This window comes from Ambystoma mexicanum, chromosome 7q, assembly GCF_040938575.1.
Source record: "Ambystoma mexicanum isolate Mex_15411 chromosome 7q, UKY_AmexF1_1, whole genome shotgun sequence".
Taxonomy (NCBI): domain Eukaryota; kingdom Metazoa; phylum Chordata; class Amphibia; order Caudata; family Ambystomatidae; genus Ambystoma; species Ambystoma mexicanum.
In genome coordinates this window covers 328,356,187-328,377,457 of record NC_090941.1, presented here as the reverse complement: position 1 = coordinate 328,377,457, position 21,271 = coordinate 328,356,187, and the positions used below count along the sequence as shown (strand labels likewise).

Here is a 21,271-nt window from a genome sequence, read left to right as displayed (position 1 = left end):
TCTTTGTGTATCCACAGTCACAGATTTAAACACAGACCGATTCAGCCCATCGTCTTCATGGACTGATAAATTGAGTAGCATTTCATTGGGTAATAAAATTGATGATTTATCTATAATGAAATAGCTAAGAACCAACAGGGATTCAGCATGAAGCACTATATAAAACGTTCTGAGTGTTCACTGGAGGTTCTGTGTACTATATGCAAGAGATTCAGTTGCTAGGGGAGTGAGAAGAAATTGTATTTTAACAGTCATTGAAGACAAGCAAAACAATCAGCTTTGCAACACCATTGACATTTTGATGACTAATACCTCACTGTTCACAGCACAAACATATTTTGCTATTAACTATATTCTTCAAAAACAGAATAGCCTTTATTAAAATAATGGCATTAAAAATATATGTCAACATTTAGCTAATTTCATGACTGCAAACCACAAAACATGTACAATTTAACTTACTTCAACTCCTTTGTCTGAAGGTCTATAGGGTCATGGGTTTCACTGTCAATGTGGAAGCGTACTTCAGGAGACGACAGTGTCAATGCTCTGAAAAATAAGAAAACATGGTGTTAAAAGGAAAATCCATATACAACTGAAGAAATTTGGAGTCTCTACCTGTGAACCTTAAAGATATTTATAAAGGTGTGTTATTATTGCCATTTCACAGGATTCATGTTTGTGCAGCAGTAAAACATACTTCAAACATCACATCATTGCCTAAATTACAACAAAATGATCTCAATTGGTAACATAGCGGGTAGTCAGGCTTCTCCCTCTTGAGGGGATGGTAATAAAATAAACTTAATATCAAAAACACACACACACACACACAAATTTTGTATCTGCTTAGATTCACATGCTTTGCATAGGCCGACATCTAGTGGTAGCTGTGGAGCATTGCACATTAGGTTTTCGAAGTTCAAAAAAGGGAGGTCAATTGGGCATGTTTGTAATTCTATCCCCAGTGCGACATTGACTGTACCCATGATCCCTCACGGATCGAGGGCACTCAGATTATTTGTTTCTGACAAGAGGGAGTGTAAAGTGTAAGCACTGAGTGTAGGTAGAGATGGTGAGGTGTTTTCCCAAGAACATTCAACTCCAAGAGTGGACGCATGTGAATTTAAGCAAATACAAGCATCAGAAATACGATTATGATAAGTAATGTATGCCTTCTGAGGCTTTTGGATCTGCTTAGAATCACCTGCTTTGCATGAATTAGCAAGCAGTACTCCGAGAAGGAGGTGGGTTATTTGACGGTAGCGCTGCAAATAGATGTTTTAACACTGCTTGTCCCACCTGTTTATCACCCTTGGAAAGGTGCGTTTAGACAGAAATGTTGGGTGAAATTGTGCACTGAACTCCAATTGTCCTTGTGCCTCTAGTTGAGTGTGCCCTAGGCTCGAATGGCAATGTTCTCTTAGCAAGAGAAGAGCAAAGTTGGATGCAGTTGACAATTCATTTTGAAATTGCTGATTTAGAGATCGGATCACCTTCTCTTCCTGTGGCTATGGATACAAAATAAAGTCTATTTTTCTCAATGTTTTAGTCTTTTGTAGGTAGTACATGTCAGTCCTTCGTACATCCAGTGAACAAAGGCTTCTTTCTGATGACTTTGTGGGGTGTTGGTAAAACACAGGAAGCTCTATGATTTTAGGTGAAAATCAAGGGTAAGTGCGTAATAATACCTTGTCTTTGTGGAAACCAATAAAGGCGACCTGTACTGATAGGGCTTGCAGTTCACTGACCCTTCTGATAGATGTAATAGCTATAAGAAAAGCTGTCTTCTATATGAGGTATTGAAGACTAGCTTTGTGTATAGGCTCGATGGGGGCACCCATGAGCCTTTTAAGTACAATATTTAGGTCCCAGCCGAGAGCAGACTTAGAAATTGGAGGGTATAATTTCTTCACACCTTAAATGAAAGCTTTAACCACTGGCAATTTCCACCACAAATCTTTGCTTAGTGAAGTGGTGTATGATGAGAGAGCAGCCAGGTGTACTTTGTGAGTTAAAGGCTAAGCCTGAGTCTAACAGATATAGCAGATAGTGAACTATATGTGACGGAGATCATTCATTTGGATTGAGTGAAGGAACTAGTTACTTACCTGTAACTGTTGTTCTCTAGCATGGGTCTGGCATGGATTCACATGCTCATGAATATTCCCCGTCGTCAGGTTAGGAATCCTCGGTAAAGAAAATATCAGTATCAGTTTCGTTTCTGATCTGTCTTTCTTAGTAGTAACCAATCACTCGTCTCTGGGTCATACTGCCCCAGACAATGACTGCCCTCTCCCTAAGCCCCTACCCTGGCAGCCATCCTCAGATTTGGTAGCACGAAAAATGGCAGTATGACCAAGTGAAGAGCCGCAGAGGGGTAGGAGGGAGGGTTTGCATGTGAATCCATGCCAGACCCATGCTGGAGAACAACAGTTACAGGTAAGTAACTTGTTCCTTCTCCAGCATGGGGTCTGGCATGGATTCACATGCTCATGAATATAAGAATACATAGCAGTACACACGTGCACAACCATGGGAGGTGGCAAGGCTCAACATTAAGCATTACATATACTCAACAGTAAGCAACTCTTACCTCCTCAATAGGCCCACCTTCAGACGAACAGGTTGCGAAGCACTGCTTAGCCAACCCTGCACTCCTCCCTGGAATCCCAGTCGACACAGTAGCATCTCGTGAAGGTGTGCATCGACCTCCACGCAGCAGCCCTGCAGATGTCCAGCAGGGGTACACCAGACAAGAACGCCGTGGTAGCAGCAATCGCTCTGGTTGAATGGGCTCTCAGACGGCCGGGCAACGGTCAGTTTGCCAACCGGTGACAGTGCATGATGCAGCCGGAGAGCCATCTGGAAATGGAAGCCTTCGAGAGGGCCTTCCCTTGGTTCACAGGTCCAAAGTTCACAAACAGTTGTGATGTCTTCCGAAAACTCTTCGTGCGGTCCACGTAGAACTTCAGCGCTCTAGCTACATCCAGCGAGTGCCAAGTCCTCTCGGCCGGCGACGAAGGAGACGGGAAGAAAACTGGTAACACCAAGTGCTCATTGAGATGGAAGTCTGATGGGACCTTGGGCATGAAGGAGGGGTGCATCCTCAGCACCACCCTCATCTCATGAAAAGTCAAGTATGGAGGCTTGCAGGATACGGCCTGGATCTCTCCCAATCGTCGTGTGGAGGTGATGGCCACAAGAAATGCAGTTTTCCACGACAGGAACTTCAACGGTGCCGAATGCAGGGGCTCGAAAGGCGCACCCATGAGCCTGGTCAGCACCACGTTGAGCTCCGGGGCCGGAGCCTTCACCTGCGGGAATGAACGGAACAGTCCCTTCATAAACTCCTTCACCAGGTGATGAGATCACAGAGATGATCGTCCCGTAGTTCTGGTGTAGCGGGAGATCGCCGCCAGATGTATTTTGATGGATGCATGAGCCAGCCCCGCCTTGGCCAGTGACAGCAGGTACGGCAGCACTTGAGTGGCCGTAATTCGTAGAGGGTTAATCTTCTGTGCACGGCACCAGACAGAGAACCTCTTCCATTTGTGTCCATAGCACTTGAGAGTTGAGGACGCCCTGGTCTTTGCAAGCACCTCCTTGCGGTCCGCCGGGATATCATACCCTCCAAACTCTAGTGCCGCAGGAGCCAGACCTGCAAGTTCAGCGACCCCGGGTCGTGATGGAGGATGGCGCTTCCTTCTCTGGAGAGAAGATCTGCGTCTGTCGATAGCTTGACTGGGGGGGACGCTGACAAGTCCAAAAGGTCCAGGAACCAGATCCGTCTCGGCCACACCGGTGCGATGAGGATCATCCTGCACTGGGACCTCTTGAGTTGGTTGACGAGTTGCAGTAGCAACGGCAACGGAGGGAACACATACAGGAACAGGCCGTCCCAGGGAAACGAGAAAGCATCGGCCATGCTCCTCGGCTGGGGAAACCTGCTGCCGAAACTCTGGCACTTGGAGTTCGCCGCCGTCGCGAAAGGGTCGATCTGGGATTTGCCCCATCGTCAGAAAAGCCGATCCACTTGGTCCTGACGCAGTTCCCACTCGTGGCATGAGGGCAGCTACGTGCTCAGCGAGTCAGCGATGGTGTTCTTTATTCCTGCTAGGTGGAAGGGCACCAGAAACATCCACTGGGCAACGGCCCAGTGCCACAGATCCTGGGCCTCCTTGGATAGGGCCGGGGACCTGGTTCCTCCCTGCTTCCGGATGTAGAACATCGTAGTGGTGTTGTCGGTGAAGATCCTTACCACCTTGCCCTTGAGGGACGGGAGAAATGACCTGAGAGCCCAGAAAACTGCTCGGAGCTCCAGGATGTTGATGTGGAGTGAGCTCTCCTCCGGGAGCCAAAGGCCTCTCGCGTGAAGATCTCCGGTGTGCGCTCCCCAACCCTCCAGGGAGGCATCCGTCGTCACCGTCTCCTGGTGTGCTGGGGTCTGAAAGTCCGTGCCCGCCGCAAGATGTGCGTGGGTGCCCCACCACCAAATCACTTGGCGGAAGACCTCGTTGAGCGGGATCTTGTCTTCGAAGCTGCCCGCTGATTGCATCCAACGGGCGTCGAGGAACTCCTGTAGAGGACACACCCGCAGTCTGCATAGGTGCACCAGGTAGATGCAAGAGGACATCATGCGAGAAGTGACTTGATGGACCTCACCCTGGCCACGTCCATGGCCAGCAGGCGCTGCACCTTGCCCAGGATGGCCTTCGTCCTTTACTCCGACGGGGAAGCCAATCGTGCCACTATAACGAGCTTGGCTCCCAGAAACAGTGTGACCTGCGACGGAACCAGGTGGGATTTGGGGGAGTTGATGGAGAACAGGTCCGTGAGCAGCTGGACGGTCTTCGCTGTGTGCTCGACGGCGAGCTCCCTTGTCCTTGCTCGGATGAGCCAATCGTCCATGTAGGGGTAAACGTGGATCCCTTGCAGGAGCAGCTACTGGTGCTAGGCACTTGGTAAATACCCTGGGCACCGACTTCAATCCGAATGGCAGGGCCTTGAATTGGTAGTGCTGTCCTTGGACTACGAATCTAAGAAACTTTTGGTGTCCTTTTAGAATGGGGATGTGGAAGTACGCATCCTCCAAGTCCAGCGACGATAGGAAGTCGCCTGCCTCCAGCTGTCCCAGCACATGCTCGAGGGTGACCATCCAGAACTTCTGGGCCTTGATGTATTTGTTTAACCGATGCAGGTCCAGGATGGGGCGCCAACCGCCTGTCTTCTTTCTGATGAGGAAGTATCGTGAGTATACTCCAGAGCCCTGGAGCCTCTTCGGGACGGTCTCGATGGCCCCTTTCTTGAGCATCGCCCTTATTTCTAACAGCAGTTGTGGAATGTGATTTTCCTTCCTGACCACAGGAGGAATTCGGGGGCACTTCCTTAGAAATTCAAGAGTGTGCCCTTGGGCCAGGGAATCCAGCACCCAACTGTCGGTGGAGATGGACTCCCACACGCTGACGAACTTCGCCGGCCGGACCTCCCACTGAGGTGCTCATGTGGGGGCCCAACGCTAAGGGCGGTTCAGTCCTGCTTGGAGACAGCCTTGCCGCCCTGGCCTCCTTGGCGACGGGGTCCTCCTGACTTGCCGCGCCCTCTGTAGGTTTCTTGTGACGATGAACGGGCTGCCTGGCGGTACGTCGAGGAGCCACCGCCGAATCCTTTGAAGGCACCTTGCGTGCCTCCGGAGTTCCGAAAGGACGGCCGCAGTTGCTGCAAAACTCCCAAGGCCCGAGCCGTCTTTGTGTCGGTCTTGATGGCCTGAAGTGACTCATCTACTGTCTTTCCAAACAGGTTGTTCCCATCGAAGGGCATGTCCAGAACTCTGGTTTGCACGTCCTGGCGGAAATCTGTTGCCTTGAGCCATTCCTGCGGTCGAAGGCAAACACTGTTGCCTAACTGGCGGAACCCAGTGTCCGCGATGTCCGTGGCCACTGTTCTGGCGTGGTCCGACGCCACCTCACCTTCCTGTAGGATCCCCAGGGCCTCCGCCGTCTAGTCATCCGGTAGGAAGTCCAGCAGGGGGCGATCATGTACCACAACTCCCTGTCGTAGCGGGCCACAATCGCTAGGGCGTTGGCCGCCTTAATTGTCGTCGCCGCGTACGAGATGACTCGTCGTCCCATGGCGTCCAGTCTCTTTCCCTCGCTGTCAGGTGGGGAGGTTGAAGTTGAAGCCGTCGCCCCCGCCACCTTCTTCTTGGCTGCCACCGAGACCACCGAATCTGGGGTCGGCTGCGCCCTGAGGCACACAAAGGGGCGGAATCGGGGACCCGGTATTTCTTCTGGTACCGATCCCTCTTGGCAGGCGTCGTGGACGGGTTCTTCAGGAGAGCAAGTCCCTCGTCCCAGATGTCGTCAAGCAACGGCACCGCGAGGACAGTCTTTCTCTTGGCCTCGCGCCATTGATAGAGGAAGCCGTCCTTCTGTTCTTCGGGGCAGAGCTAGAAAAGCTTGGATGCCCTGGAAATCATGGCGTGGAAGGAGCCAATTTCGTCAGACGAGCATGCCCGAGGGGGTTGTGATGGAAGGCCCATCCCGTCGTCACCACCGTCGTCATCAGTCCCCGTCGTGGCCGTATCTGTTCCCGTGTCCTCCCTAGGATCAGGGAAGGAGATGGAGGCTGAGCGGGCCGTAAGGGCTGGAAAGGCGGGGTGGGGGGATGAACTTCTTGTTTGGAGGGCTTCCCGACGGGCCCGGTTCTGCTGGGTCGTCCGTTGGGGGTAGAGGCAACCTCGTCCTTATCTCCGTGCATGAGGTTTGGATTGCCAACAAAATGGCCACTGAGTTGTCGGGTACTGGCTGCGATGGGCACCATGGTTGCTCGTCCTCCACGGGAGCCTCGTCGGCGCCACCGTCGCTCTCTTCGTCCGCCTCCCCGGGATTCCTTCCGTGGGACCGGACCTCCTCAAACCTCTTGCTGAGGACTTGCACAACTTCAACCAGCTCTTCCCCCAGAGGCTGTATCCGTGTCTGTGATGGCCACCGCCCCCCCTCTTTTTCCACCGGGGTCTTCACGGGGGCCTTATCGATGGGCTGAAAAGGATTCCCTCCGCAGTGGCATTGAAACTCTGGGCCCCGAGGTCGTCTCCATTGGGGTAGCCTCCACAGGCTTCGCCGGGCCCGCCACAACTCCCTCGATAGAGGCCATAGCCGGGTGAATCAGGGCCTTCACGACTTTTGGCGTGCTTGAGGCCTTCACCTTGTGGGGAGGGGCACCGCCTCGCTCTCCCTCGGCTGCTTCCGTCGGGTCCGACTGGGGCTTCTCCAGAAGCTTACCCGGGATCTCTGACTTTCTCTAAAGGGGAGAGTTGGCTCGTGGTTGATGGCGTTGGTGAAAGTCCCCCCCTGCCTGGCAGCCGAAGAGCCCGACCGTTCAGCACTCTCGGTGCCCACGAACTCGCGGTGCTTAGCCTTCTGTTGGGCCCTTGTCGCCGGAGCGCCCTCAAAGGACTTGGAAGATCGTTCGGACCTATTCTTCTCACCTACCGCTGGGCTCTTTCCTTCCAGCCAGTTGGTGAGGCGGATCATTCGATCCCTCATGGTCCGCTCCGACATGTTCTTGCAAAACACACATTCCTTCTCCACGTGCGTTTTGTCTTCATGAAGGCAGTAGAGGCATCTAGAATGCTGGTCCTTGAACACATTGTGCAATCCGCATCCAGGGCAGTTACTGAACAGCTTGGATCCGGGCATCGAGCTTCCCTTGTCCTGGGCCATGTCCACAGGGTAGGCCTCAAGGTCTTCTGGAATCCTCCAAGAAGCGTACTCGACAAAACATTCGCCCTTGAGGGGCGTAGAAAATTCCGAAACGGGTCTCCGTTGATCAGAAGTAGCAACGGTGGAGCTTGAGGCTCGATTGACCGAAAAAATTAGATTAAACTCTTTGAAAAATCGCAAAACGCAGTAAAAGCTCGAGAGCTATAGCACGAGGACTCCCAATACTTGAACGGGAGGCAAAAATCTGAGGATGGCTGCCAGGGGAGGGGTTTAGGGAGAGGGCAGTCATTGGCTGGGGGCAGTATGGCCCATATACCAGTGATTGGATACTACTAAGAAAGACAGATCAGAAACAAAACTGATACTGATTTGTTCTCTACCGAGGATTCCCAGACTGACTGGGAATATTCATGAGCATGTGAATCCATGCCAGACCCTATGCTGGAGAACGTGCCTTACACCATAACACAAAACGCTTCCATTTGTTAAAAATAGCAATGTCATGTGTTTGGTTTTCGTGCCTTTTTGAGAATTTCCATACATCTTTGGTTTAGATTTAAGTGGCCAAATTCTAGGACCTCAGGAGTGTTGCCCCTTGATCTTGTGTCAACATGTTGGTTGGACACAGTAGTTTCATAGGAGGACACAGGGACATCATCTGCAGATGTTACAGCCATGTTTGTTGTGCCCACATACAAGCTATCAGGATAAGTGTTACTTGTTCCCGGTGTAGCTTGCAGACTATCTTGTTGAGAAGAGGTGTTGTGGGGAAAGCGCACTGTGAGAAATCTGAGGATATTCTCACTTCTACTGCCTTGGGATTTCCTACACAGGTGGCCAGTGAAAGGCCATCGCTCTTAGATCCTGACCCTGGGGGTGGAGAAGCGAGGGAGGATCACCTGGGTGGAGGATATCTGGGGAGTGGGAGGGAGATGTACTCATACAAGACGCAGTATTCTTCATTTGCCTTCCAAGAAGAACCCTCCATTCCAAGGACAGTAATGGGGTATTGCTATGCATGTCCACTTGACCAAGAAAAGATTACAGCCTAGATGTACCAGAAAGAGAACAAGATGGGTTAAATATAAAACGGGTGAGGCAAGATGGCCGCATAGCCGAGGAGCTCCACTCCGGCATGAATCCTTGTTAACTTTTTTATCCGGAACCAGAGTGCGCCGAACCCCCACACTAGCTGAGCTGCTTCCCGCCACATCCAGACTCCACTGGGGAAAATCCTGGCTGAAATCGGACATTGTAAGCCCACGGACGGGTGAGTCCCGTGGTCTCGCTCGCCTTGCCCGCCGCGCGGCTCCGCGGCCTATCGCGCAGGAACCGCGGCTTGGGACCGCCCAGACACTCCTACGCAGAGACCATTGTGGACGTGAACAGTCATCCGCTGAGCTGCGACTCGGTCTCCTAAACCAGATCCTTCGATACGAGGCGAGGAATCGATCCCTTGGCGCGGCCCTGGGACCGGAGAGAACGAGGGTGGAGCGAGCTGCGCCGCGGGCGCGAGGTCGACGGACAAGCTCCTGAGTGCCGATCCAGGAACCCTAGTGGACTGTGGGCCCTGGCTCTGCGCCGCTGCGCGGGAAAGCGATAAAACAACACGCTGAGAGGTGCTTCTGTGCCGCCACTACTCCGAGCGGCGTCGCCGGAGATCGCGGGTACCGACGGGCCTGGCGCTTGGCTTGGTGTAGGCCTGTCGCGGCGCCTGCCCTCCGCCCCGGGGTGGGGCTGGGGAGATTCTTCTATAACTCGCGTCAGCGGTGGCCAAGAGGCCTGCACACAACGGGCCATACCTGCATTGGAATCGGCCGACTGTGCCCCGCCGCGGCTCGACTCCGGGGCGGCACGCTGAGCCGTTAACATCAAACTCCTGTTTACCCCACAACATGCCTGGTAAGAACTCGAATAAGTGCAGAAGAACCGGCCCTATGGATTCGTTCACCAACTCGCAGACGCCTTCTGTTAGCTCTGACACACCACCCTCCACCACATCTCCGTTGTCGGAGGACTCTAAATTCGACCACCTGCTCACCACGGTCCAGAGCGGATTCCTGGCTATAAACGTCAAACTAGACGATATCGTATCCACAATAGGCTCACTGAAGGCCCGAGTGGACAAGGAAAGTGCCAGGATCACTGAAGCAGAGGGAAGAATTGGTTCGAACGAGGACTCTACCCGGCGAAACGCGTAGGACATTACCCTTCTGAAAAGGGAGATGGACACGCTTCGTAGTAAATGCGACGATTTGGAGTCTCGCTCCAGGCGGAACAACATCCGTATTGTCGGCCTCTCTGAATCGTTTTGTAAGGGGCCAATGGAACTTCGGATTGAAGACTTGCTGAAATCTCTCCTTGGGGAAGAGGCCTTCTCGTCTCAATTTATGGTGGAGAGGGCCCACCGCTCCCTCGTGCCGCCGCCTAGGCCTGGGGCCCCACCCCGCACTGTCATAGCGAAATTGTTAAACTACAGAGACAGGGATACCATCCTGCGGCTGGCCAGAGAGAAAGGCCCCCTAAAGATTGGAAATGATCGCATCCACGTCTACCCGGACTTCTCAGCAGGGGTCCAAACTCAAAGACGATCCTACGAAACAATTAAACGTCAACTGCGGCTGCGACAGGTCCCCTATGCACTCCTCTATCCAGCTAAACTTAGAATACAACATGGCGGAAGAGCACATTTCTTCGAATCCCCTGCGGCCGCCCTATCCTATATGGAGGCTTCGATTCCTCTACCGCCTGGAAGACAGGGCGCTGAACATGATGACTTGCAACAGCCGGTGTAACCTGAACATTCACCTCACATTGAGTACACAGTGAGTCTGGCGGACATGTGAACTTTGTATGGCAATGGACTGGGGTAGAGACGCACCTCTGCTCTTAATTCTGGTATGTAGCCGGTCTTGCTGCGGTACACGACCCCCACCTTTGGGTTCTCCCACAAGTTAGTACTGAGTAAAGGGATCATCATCAAGTTGGGTGCGATGGTGTGGGTGGGGGTGGGATATGGCGATATGGGTTGCCAATGGGTATTGTTGGCCATTGTTGAGGCCTCTGGATGCCCCTGTTGGGCACTTAATGCACAGCTTACATTAGTGGTTATGGGTTACGTTTGGTTAAAAGTGCACTCACTGGCTCACTCGCTGCCCCTCCTTACAGAACTATTCACACTTTTACATGTTATCATCATGACCACAAATGGCACAAACCACTAAGACACCCCAGGGGCTCCGCCTGAAACTGCTCACGTGGAACATTCGGGGGTTAAATAACAGAGCAAAAGCTAGTAAGGTAGGCGCTTACATCAACAGGCACCATCCGCATATTGTAATGCTTCAGGAAACCCACGCGCTGAAGTCTACACACGAAAAAATACTTCGGCAATGGGGTGGTAATAGACATTATACGGAATATTCTTCACAGAGTAGAGGGGTCATCACACTGATACACCCCTCCTTGGGGTTCTCCACCGACAAATGCAAGACAGACCCACAGGGGAGATACGTAGTGGTCTGGGGTAGCCTGGCCGGGGTAAAACTCGTCCTGATTAACACGTATGGCCCGAATAATGACGACCCGCAGTTTTATGTACAACTCCTTGCTATGATAGGCCTCACAGCTAACGCCTGGATCCTCTGGGGAGGAGATCTAAACACCATTCTCGACACTACATTAGACAGGTCCTCCAGTAGACCTAGAACCCTCACCAAAGCGGCGAATGTTATACGACATGCCCTCGAAGAGTTCACCCTGTCTGATGCCTGGAGGGGTATTCACCCTACGGAGAGGAAATACTCATTTTACTCCTCAGTGCACGACACTGAATCTAGAATTGATTACTGGCTTATCTCGTCCCCTTTGGTTAACTACACGGAACAATGCGAAATCCTTCCCCGCACGCTTTCAGACCATTCCCCGATCACCTTGACCACGCTGCTCCCTGGCATAGACCGCCCAACACGACGATGGAGAATGTCCCCCAACTTATTAAAAGACCCGAATGTCGTGGAGACTCTCCACACTGATATAGAGGAATTCTTCCTTCTGAACCATGGCTCCGTAGACAGATGGGCGACTGTGTGGGAGGCGTTTAAGGTGTGGGTGAGAGGGGTATTGATGTCCAAAACGACTGGTCTCCTCAAAGCCGTGAGGAACGAACTAGACACTATAGAATCACACCTGCAAATACTCGAAACTGAATATAGCATGACACATGACAGACACACCCTAGCCGACATCAATGCACAGCTCCATACCTTCAATGATCTGGCGACTAAGGAACAGCAGTACATGGCCATTCCCATCAGAGCACGCAGATATGGGGAGGGCAACAGAGCAGGCCACCTCTTAGCCCGCATGCTCCGCAATGAACACTCCCATACCCCAATCGCGAGCATCTTGACAGAGGAAGATGTAGTTGTCAACGGCGACAAAGAAATAAATGATGTATTTCTGCGCTATTATACTGACTTATACTCCAATCGTGATAATAGTACACAAGAAGGAATTCGCAAATACCTGAGCAGGATTGACCTCCCTAAATTAAACCTGGCAGATCACCAGATCCTTGAGCAGCCAATTACCAGTGACGAAATAGCCGAAGCCATCAAAACACTAGCTTCAGGTAAAACCCCGGGACCTGATGGGCTAGGTGCCGAGCTATACAAATCCTTCTCAACGATCCTTGTCCCTGTCCTCACCCGTGTATGGGAGGAAGCCATTAACACTGGCTCGCTCCCGGACTCGATGACAGAAGCTGTTATAACAGTACTCCCGAAGCCCAGACGTCCAGCATATGATCGCTCCTCTTATCGCCCCCTGTCGTTGATAAACACGGATGCTAAAGTCTACGCAAAAGTTCTTGCAAATAGACTGCTCCCCAAGATGCCCACACTGGTACACCCCGACCAATGTGGATTTATACCCACGAGATCCACTGCGCTAAACTTGCGCAGACTGTTCTGCATCCTAGCACAGATCAAACCTCAAGCACAGGCAGTAGCGATATCCCTGGACGCAGAAAAAGCGTTCGATTCAGTCTCCTGGATGTATATGTTTGAGGTTCTCCATAAATTTGGATTTGGCCCCTATTTAACCAGTTGTATTAGGCTCCTGTACTCGTCTCCTAAAGCCAGGGTACTGACTAATCAAACGCTCTCCAATCAATTCTCACTACACAGAGGGACTAGACAGGGATGCCCATTCTCTCCCATACTATTCGCTTTAACAATCGAACCAGTGGCGGCAGCAGTGAGGGCAGAACAGGAACATCGAGGCATATATATGTCAGGAGAATACCAGGCCATCTCGTTATATGCGGACGATGCTCTGCTATATGTTCGAGAACCTGAGAAAAATCTGGGTCCCATACTGGCCGTAATAAACGACTTCACCCTACATTCGGGGTACAAAGTCAACAACACCAAATCTGAAATCTTCCCGTTAACCGATACCACCAACTGTCCCACAAACACACATGGACTAGCATGGGCTCCTGCACACATTCGTTATCTGGGAATACAGGTCTCCCGTGACGGCGCCTCCCTGTATATAGATAATCACGAGACCATTTTACAAAACATACATTCAAAACTTCAGATCTGGGCTAAGCTCCCCATATCCCTGGCTGGCCGTATTGCAGTGCTCAAGATGACTGTTCTGCCCAAGCTCCTTTACATTTTCTGCAACGTCCCCATCTGGCCGGGCAGATCATTTTTCGATAACCTCAGATCCATGGTTATAACCTTTGTGTGGAACGGGGGGGCGAGCAGGATAAGCTGGGCCAAGTTGGTCGAACCTTATGATAAGGGGGGCTTCGCGGCCCCGGACTTCGAACTATATTGGCAAGTAGCACAAGCCCAATACGCGAAATTCTGGCAAAACCCCCTGGACACGACACCACATGTATCCATAGAACGCCGCTCAATCCGCCCAACAGACTTGCGCTCAGTCATCTACTCGAAAAGACACAGAGATGACTGCAAATTTGACCCAACCACATGCACGATCACAGCATGGAAAGCATGTCAAGCGACTGGACATAGATGTCCCGTATGACTCACAAGCTCCGCTTTGGAACTTCCCAGACATCGCACCCACGTACGATACTGGCATTCAAAGAAGTTGGCTCCCAGAATATGAGTTCACAATGAAATCCATGTTCCCAAACGGTAAATTTGTAACTCCCGAAGACTTTGCAGAATCGGTCGGCGAGACTCCCCTAAAAACCTTGCAGTTCCACAGAATGAAAGCAGCGTTCAAGAAGCGCTGGCCCACATTTCCAGACGAACCTCCAGAGCACGCATGTTTTCAATCCTTACACTCCCAGTCTGGCATAGGGGTGTCCAAACTGTATACCTTGGTCCAGACCCACACAGACGCCTTGAGTACCATCAAGTCAGCATGGGAAAAAGATATGGGCACTGTCATCGAGGCGGGAAAATGGTCCAGATACTGTCTCCTGTCCAAAAAGGTATCGTTAAACGCGGGCTTAAGACTAATACAGTTCAAGATCCTGAACAGATTACACTTCGCCCCGGCAAAAATGGCGAAGTGCTACACCAATGTGCCCGACACCTGCCCAAAGTGCCACACCCCCGGCGCAGACTCCTACCATATGTACTGGGAATGCCCTTTCATAGCAAAATTCTGGCGGGAAGTAGCAACCACCCTAGAAGGCATTACACAAATCCCTGATAATCTTAACCCCCCGAAATACCTGTTTGGAGACATCGGAAAGGTGCCCGAAAAAATTAGGAGACTGTTCAATGTCGCCTGTGCAGTCGCTAAGAAATGCATCCTGCAGAAGTGGAAAAGTACACAGCCTCCGACATTGGAGCAGTTTCTCTCCACACTGATATATGTGAATGAATGTGAGGAAAAGTATGTGGGACTGTTACCTACCCCATGCAAACCAAAGGACATCTGGGCACCGCTCAGGAAGTACCTAACCGAAAATTCCTCGGATTCAGAAAGCTCTGATGATAACAGTGCGAACGAACTTTAAGGTGTCTTAACCCTGTATGGTGCCCTACTTCTTCCCATACATACTCTTATAGATGTACGCCCAGGCCATTAACTGTTAAAATTACGATGCCAATTGGTAACAATTGATACGGATTTGGATGAATATAACATGGTTGTAAAGTATATATGTAATTCATGATGTGACAGCTGTGATGTGCAACAAAAATAAAGTTTTTTAAAAAAAAAATATAAAACGGGTGAGACCGGGTAGTCCCCTTTTTCTAATGACAACCCACCTAATCCTTCTCCAACCTTTATAATTATTATAAACCAACTTCCCTTCATTTGTCTCAATCATGCCACTCTAGTACTGGGATGAGGAAGAGAGCCTCAGAGGAATATCACTACAAGGTTCAGGCATGTCTCACTAATAAGCCTAACTATAGTCAGGTAATTGAAAGAGGACTCACACCTGCAGCTCATTCACAAATCACAGGTGTACAAAAGGTGGGAAACCTAAAGAGCATGGAGAGGGAGAGAAATGCGAGACACTGCTGGGAGTCATTGGATGCAGAGCTGCATGTCACAAGGGTCGGAATACCATGGGCTGCAGAAGCTTGCGATCTGAACTGGGATGATGTGAGAATAGGAGTTCTCAGGCGCAACTGCAACGCAAGAGAAGGCAGCATACTGAAGGGCTAGCCTTCTAATGAAGAGGCAGAATGCTTGTTCTCCTGGGGCGCTGCAAGAGCGCAGAAGTGCCTCAGGGGCAGAGGATGGCACCCTGGAGGTAATCAAGTTGAAGCGAGTCCAGCGCGGTACGCAGGAAGCCTGCAGAAGAAGCGGCGAGTTTCAGAAATAAGGAAACCCGGTATGAAACTGCCCACGAGCGCTGTGAATTATTTTCCAGTGATTGTGAAAGCATACAATGTAACTTAGCGGTCGCGTGGGTCTGAAAGGAGCATAACACGTTCTTGAAAGTCTCCTTTTTAACTGTTTATTGAATTACCAAACACGTAAACTGTTAAAAGGACTGAACACTTTGAGAAAAGCAGAGCATTTCTCCAAGGTTCCAATCTAGAAATTTCAATGGTGTAAATCTTTATCGCTCAATTTTATAAAATACGGAAACCTATTTAAAACATCGAACTGGATAAAAATAAACCAAATGGCTTTTTCCTAAATACCAGATTGAATGCAAACCAACCAAGAAAAGGTAAAAGTCAGAAATTGGAATAAAACCAAATTCAAGTATAATTGAAGCACCACAGGAAACCCGTGCTTCCATTGCGAACAATTTTGAAGTTGGTGAAGGGAACCCCAGTGCTTCCATTGTGAACTATTTTGAATTTGGTGAAGGGAACAGTAGTTTCTATTGGGAAGTACTGTAAAACTTGGGGAAGAGAACCCCAAGTCCTGATTCAAACTGTTTCCCTATGGTCTATGGAGGATCATTTTGAGACTTATGAAACTAGTTCACACTTGGGGAAGTGGGTTGAAAAGAAGCTGCAAGCTGGAAGACGCTCAGAACTTTGGGTCAAACACGGTTTACTTTTGGTTGCTGATATCCCTAAACATCGTATAGAGTTAATTGTGAGGGAAAGTATAGGTTTTAGACAAAGACAGATTCTTCGGTTGGACTCCTTGACTTGGACGTTCCCAAGTTTTCTTTAGATAGGGGAATCCCATCTTAGCATAGGGCAAGTTAGGCCTTACACCATTTTTGGGTAAGATTTTCATATTAGTGATTAATCTTCTTGACCTGTTCCAACCCCAGATCTTTTTGCTTGGACTTAATGATTATTTGACCTTGTCCCTCGGTGAGTGTTAATCTTTTTCCCCCACTCACCTAGTCTTTTACTCTTTCTATGGGTGATCTTTTTATGTCTCTCCATAGTGTATGGTTGGAGTTATAGTTTACTACAACTTCTGGGCTTAGGCTGGGTTGCCCCTTTGGGCTCCTCTGTTAATTTCTCTTTCATGTACTTGGGTGAACTACTGTTCCCAAGTAGTAAAGAGGGCTTTTCATCCCCTTTACATTTTGTATAAGTGAGATAGCACCCCACACCTAATGTGGAGTGCTGGGGGGATACAATGTATCCCCTTTCTTACTTACCTGGTAACATAACAATTGCGAGTTTCCATGAATGGCTGGTGGTAGTGGTTTTAACTTTATGACGTTTAGTTAATTCAGCCTCGGTATTGCACAGAAGGGCCACCATTTTGCTAAAATGGTCGGCTCCTTTTTTCTCCATTTCTTGTGTGCTCGCTGTTCCTGAGGTCTTCCCCTGCCATTCTAGGCGGGAATAACCTCAGTGAGAGGTTTGTTTTCGGTGGGAATCCTTTGGATTCCCCGCCAAGGCTCCAGAGTATCTAAGAAGACAGGAAGCAAGGGAGGAGTCCAAAACTCTGCAGCCCTTTGTCTTTCACCTTGCCTGAAAGGAACCAACTCCCAATGTGGGGCTGGCTGTCCTGATTGAATGAACACAAACAGACATAAAACAAATACATTGACAATAACAATAATACAGCTTAGAAAAATGTAAAACAACCAACCCGCCCCCAAACACTACTCTCAACCCTTCATCCCTGGTAAAAATGCAAAATTTACAGTTTTCTCACCCAGCAGATCAAAGGCAATCTCACATAGTGGCACAGTTTATTAATAAAGTGCATGTCTGTACAATTCAGGATAAAATACAAAGCCCCCTTGCGATCCCGAATATGTTTTTTTTTATAAACAAAGGTCCTTAGCAGGTCCTCCGGAAATCCAAATACCGTTTGCAAATCAACATGAAATAGCAAAGATCCTCCATTGCTAGATGCTGACAGGTACAACATTTAGCTCGTTCATCCTTTCCCCGATTAGTAAGGGCCTTCAGAAGCAATCGGTTTAGTTGGATCATCGGAATGAGACGCCAGCAGTTTGGCGATGGTATTATACTCACACCGCCCCCAACCGCAGAGCTGCATCTCGAAGAAGAGTACAGATTCAAAGAGCTCACTGATCCTTCGCCTGATCCGCACTTAGCTCTGAAATCTTCATTTATAATGTGTGAACTAACAGATACGAGTCATTAACTGCGCTCACCGACTCAACCCCACATTTCCTCAATAATTTGAAACCTTCACAAAACCACATGTACTTCGGGTAGGAGGTAGATTTTACCAATTCCTCAAAAATCTTATAGACGTTCCCTGTGACTGGACAGCCAGACCGCCCCTTGCTTTAAAATGCAGGGAGAGATTGCAAAAGTTGTACTGTAGTTCCTGTTAAATACTCAACCTGGAAGCTGCTGACAAGTCGACCACTGGAGCTAAAACCGAAGAGGAAGATGAAGAAAAGACGGCTGTAGCGATTTCCAGGGATCCGAGAGCCTGCTGTGTAACCAGAGCCTGCTTATACCCTTCCTTCCAAGCCGCCTAGGGATCCCGAAAAGGACAAACTTGACCTAGAGCCAGATAAGACCCACTGGACTCAAGACGACCTGCATTTTGAGCCTAACCTTGGCGTGCTGCGACCTTGCCGGGGTACAATACCTCAATACCCTGGGACCTTGATCCATTACACGGTGCACAGTCTTCCGAAGTCCGAATCACGCTGACATTTTGGTGGCATCCTGCTGGACCTCCAGAGACTTGATTTGAATCCTTTAAGTGCCCTCTCCAGACTGCTTGAGCAGATTAGTGACGAGAATCCGACCAGCGATATTCAGTCTTCTCTTGGCTCCGAAAAGGGCGCCAAAATCACAGAACCCCATCCAGCTACGAAGAAACCCTTGCCTGGAGTCTTCCCCATTGATCCCTGCTAGAAATGTCCTTTCCACTGTCCTGTCTTCAGTCTTCACGACAAGGAATTCATCGACTGATTTTTTGGCTGCAGATCCTGAAGACATCCTGCTGCAAACCCCTCTTCTGGGCTGAGGTACTGTGTTGGCTCGAGTACTACTTACTTCAAGCCTTTTGTGATTCATGTAAAGCATTGGGGATGATTCATGTGATTGGGAGTTCATTCATCCAGTTCACCCAGGCCTAATGCTGGACTCCTTCTAAGGTGTTTCCTCTGAAGTCCCTGGAACCCTTCTACCACTCTAAAGTAAAATACTTACTTATTTGAACAGCTTTCCTCAGGAACTCTGACTTTTCCTACACCTGTGCCTATCCTGACATGTCTGTTGGCCAACAGAGACTAGTGACCCCCACCTGCCACTGAGAACACTCATCCTACAAGAATAGGGAAAGAATTATATGGTTTGGGCCTTTTGCCTAGAAATGTAAGAAGTGTTTAAAAGTTACTTACTTATAAAAGAGTTGTTTTGGTAACTGTCCCTCTGAAATATGAGCAGTACCAAAGGTCTTACTTACCTTTGAATGTGTTTTGCCATATATAAGGTCATTTTACTTGCCTGTGAATTGGTTGCTCCTCTTCCCAAAAGTAATGCTATGGGCTTTACTTTACTATTTCGGTTAGGAAATTAATGTATAAGTTCCCCAACTGGGTTTTGCTTCCCCCGACTTGCTGGTTAGCCTGTCTAGAATAAGGCTGTTTTGGGTTTTACCTTCCTTGATTAGCCGTGTGCAATTCTTACTAAGCATATTGTGGGTTTTACTAACCTTGGTCTGCCTTCCGCCATCCTAACATAGTGTAAAGAGTTTTTGCTTACCTTAGTGTGTATTCCACAGATCTGAAAAGCAACTAATAGTTTATTACAACATTAGGTATTACTCACCTAGTATAACTGAGGGTTATCCTGAATGTAGTTAGAGGTTTATACTGTCCCATGAATTTGTGTTCCACTACTGAGAAAAGTATCCTGGTAACAGGGTTAGTTTACTATGTGATTTCTCAGCCGAGTGTCACTGCATGACTGACAGTCTACTACCCTTGAATTACTGAAACTAATCTGAAAGTAACTAGTGGTTATACTCCCCTTGAATAGGTCTATTTTATTCTAAACATGCATAATTGGGACTGACTGTCCTAGAATTACTGTTAGTTATTCTGAACAAGGTCTATGCTTTGGTGTGTGTACCTTAAGCATTGTGTTTTGTTTTTTATATCATGGTTATGATTCTATGACAAAGTACTTACCCCCGAAATTTACCATGGCCTATTTGTATTTATAATAGACCTTTATTTTTTTATAATACTTCTGGGTGTAAGTGTTTATTTGCAATCATTTGTAGGCTACAGGTTCTTTGTACATTCCTACAGCCCTCTCTCCGTCCTATGATAAGTCTGGCTGCTACTTCTACGCTACCAAATACTCAGTTGGTACAGCTTTATACTAAGAGTGGAGTTTTTTACTGTCTCAGTTGTATGGTTTTACTAAGCCCTTAATTGGACTTCAGAAAACCTGTCTTAACAACCGTCCTGACATTGAAGTTAATAAAAGTGTTTACATTGAAATTTGAATCTGTTGTCTGTGTCCTTCATGATGCCTTGACAGTACGCAAATCTCCCTGACCAACTAATTAGTAGTGCGTGCCCCTTGGAGACTTTCTGGGGAAACCTGGATGAGTAATCTAGGCATTGTGCATTCTCTTGAGTAGCAAAGAGGTCTATTTTTGGGAATCCCCAGGCTGACAATACGTTGTGTGGCACATCTTTTTAGTTGCCACTCGTGTTCCGAAGGTACCACCACACTTCAGCTTAGTACGTCTGCCAGTGAATTGAGTTCCACTGGAACATGTTGTGCTAGGTGTTAGGGATAATTCTCAGTAATGTGCTAATTCCCTCCACCTTAGAGACCCCCAGCAACTTGGTTGGATTTTGAGGACTTGATTGTTTTAACCTGGAGAGAGTGACACTTTTTTCCCACTCTCTCATGTATTTTAATGTGATTTCTGAACTTTGTGTTTCTTTTGGTTAAGGAGCCTGACAAACGCCAAGGGCATCATCTTTTACATTGTGTCACACAGCACCTTCAGTGCAGTGGCACAGGGAAGTCTTCCAGATTTCCCAAAGGTTTAAATACCTTCTCTTGGATAAACTACTGTTTCCCAGAGCAGTAAAGTGAAATAGACTTTACTTACATTTGTAACTATCTCATAATAGGGTGCTGGACGGGTTACCTAGTATCCCCTTTGTCTAGCTTCTTATGTAACATTTTTAAGTTAGCCTTTCCTCACTGAATGGCTGGTGGCAGTGGTTTACTTTTAACTATCGTGGTGTGCATTTACCGCGGGCTGCGTTTGCAGCTGCAGTAAAGCACCCAAGGGTGCCATTTTTGTCAAAAAGGCCCGGTCGTCTTTTTTCGCCATTTCTTTGTGGAAAAGTCCTTCTTGAGATTTACTCTGCGCGCCAAACCAGGTTTGGTCCCTTTGCTAATTTTGCCTTTGACGGGATACCCGAGTGAAGCCTGGCTCCAGGATGTCTGATGGGGGCAGGAAGTGGGGAGGTGCCCGAAACTCCCTGGGCTTAGTCTCCTAGGAGACACAAATGCACTCTGTAGTGATTGGCCGGCTGACTGTCCGGCAAGGACAGCCACCCTGCTGGGTGACTGACAACTAGGCTGGAATGAATGGGAGAGAACTGAATAAAAGGCAAGGCTTTTTGCTTGGAAGGCAGA

The 21,271-nt window shown here is 49.0% G+C and overlaps 1 protein-coding gene across 2 annotated transcripts in view; it reads right to left on the bottom strand.

The window, feature by feature from the left end:
* Positions 1-21,271, bottom strand: part of DIS3 (DIS3 homolog, exosome endoribonuclease and 3'-5' exoribonuclease) — an 859,785-nt gene that overhangs the window by 337,618 nt on the left and 500,896 nt on the right. For both annotated transcript variants that reach the window (XM_069639429.1, XM_069639430.1), the window contains one exon: positions 463-549. In XM_069639429.1, coding sequence (XP_069495530.1) covers positions 463-549 — 87 coding nt within the window. The remainder of the gene's footprint in view (positions 1-462; positions 550-21,271) is intronic.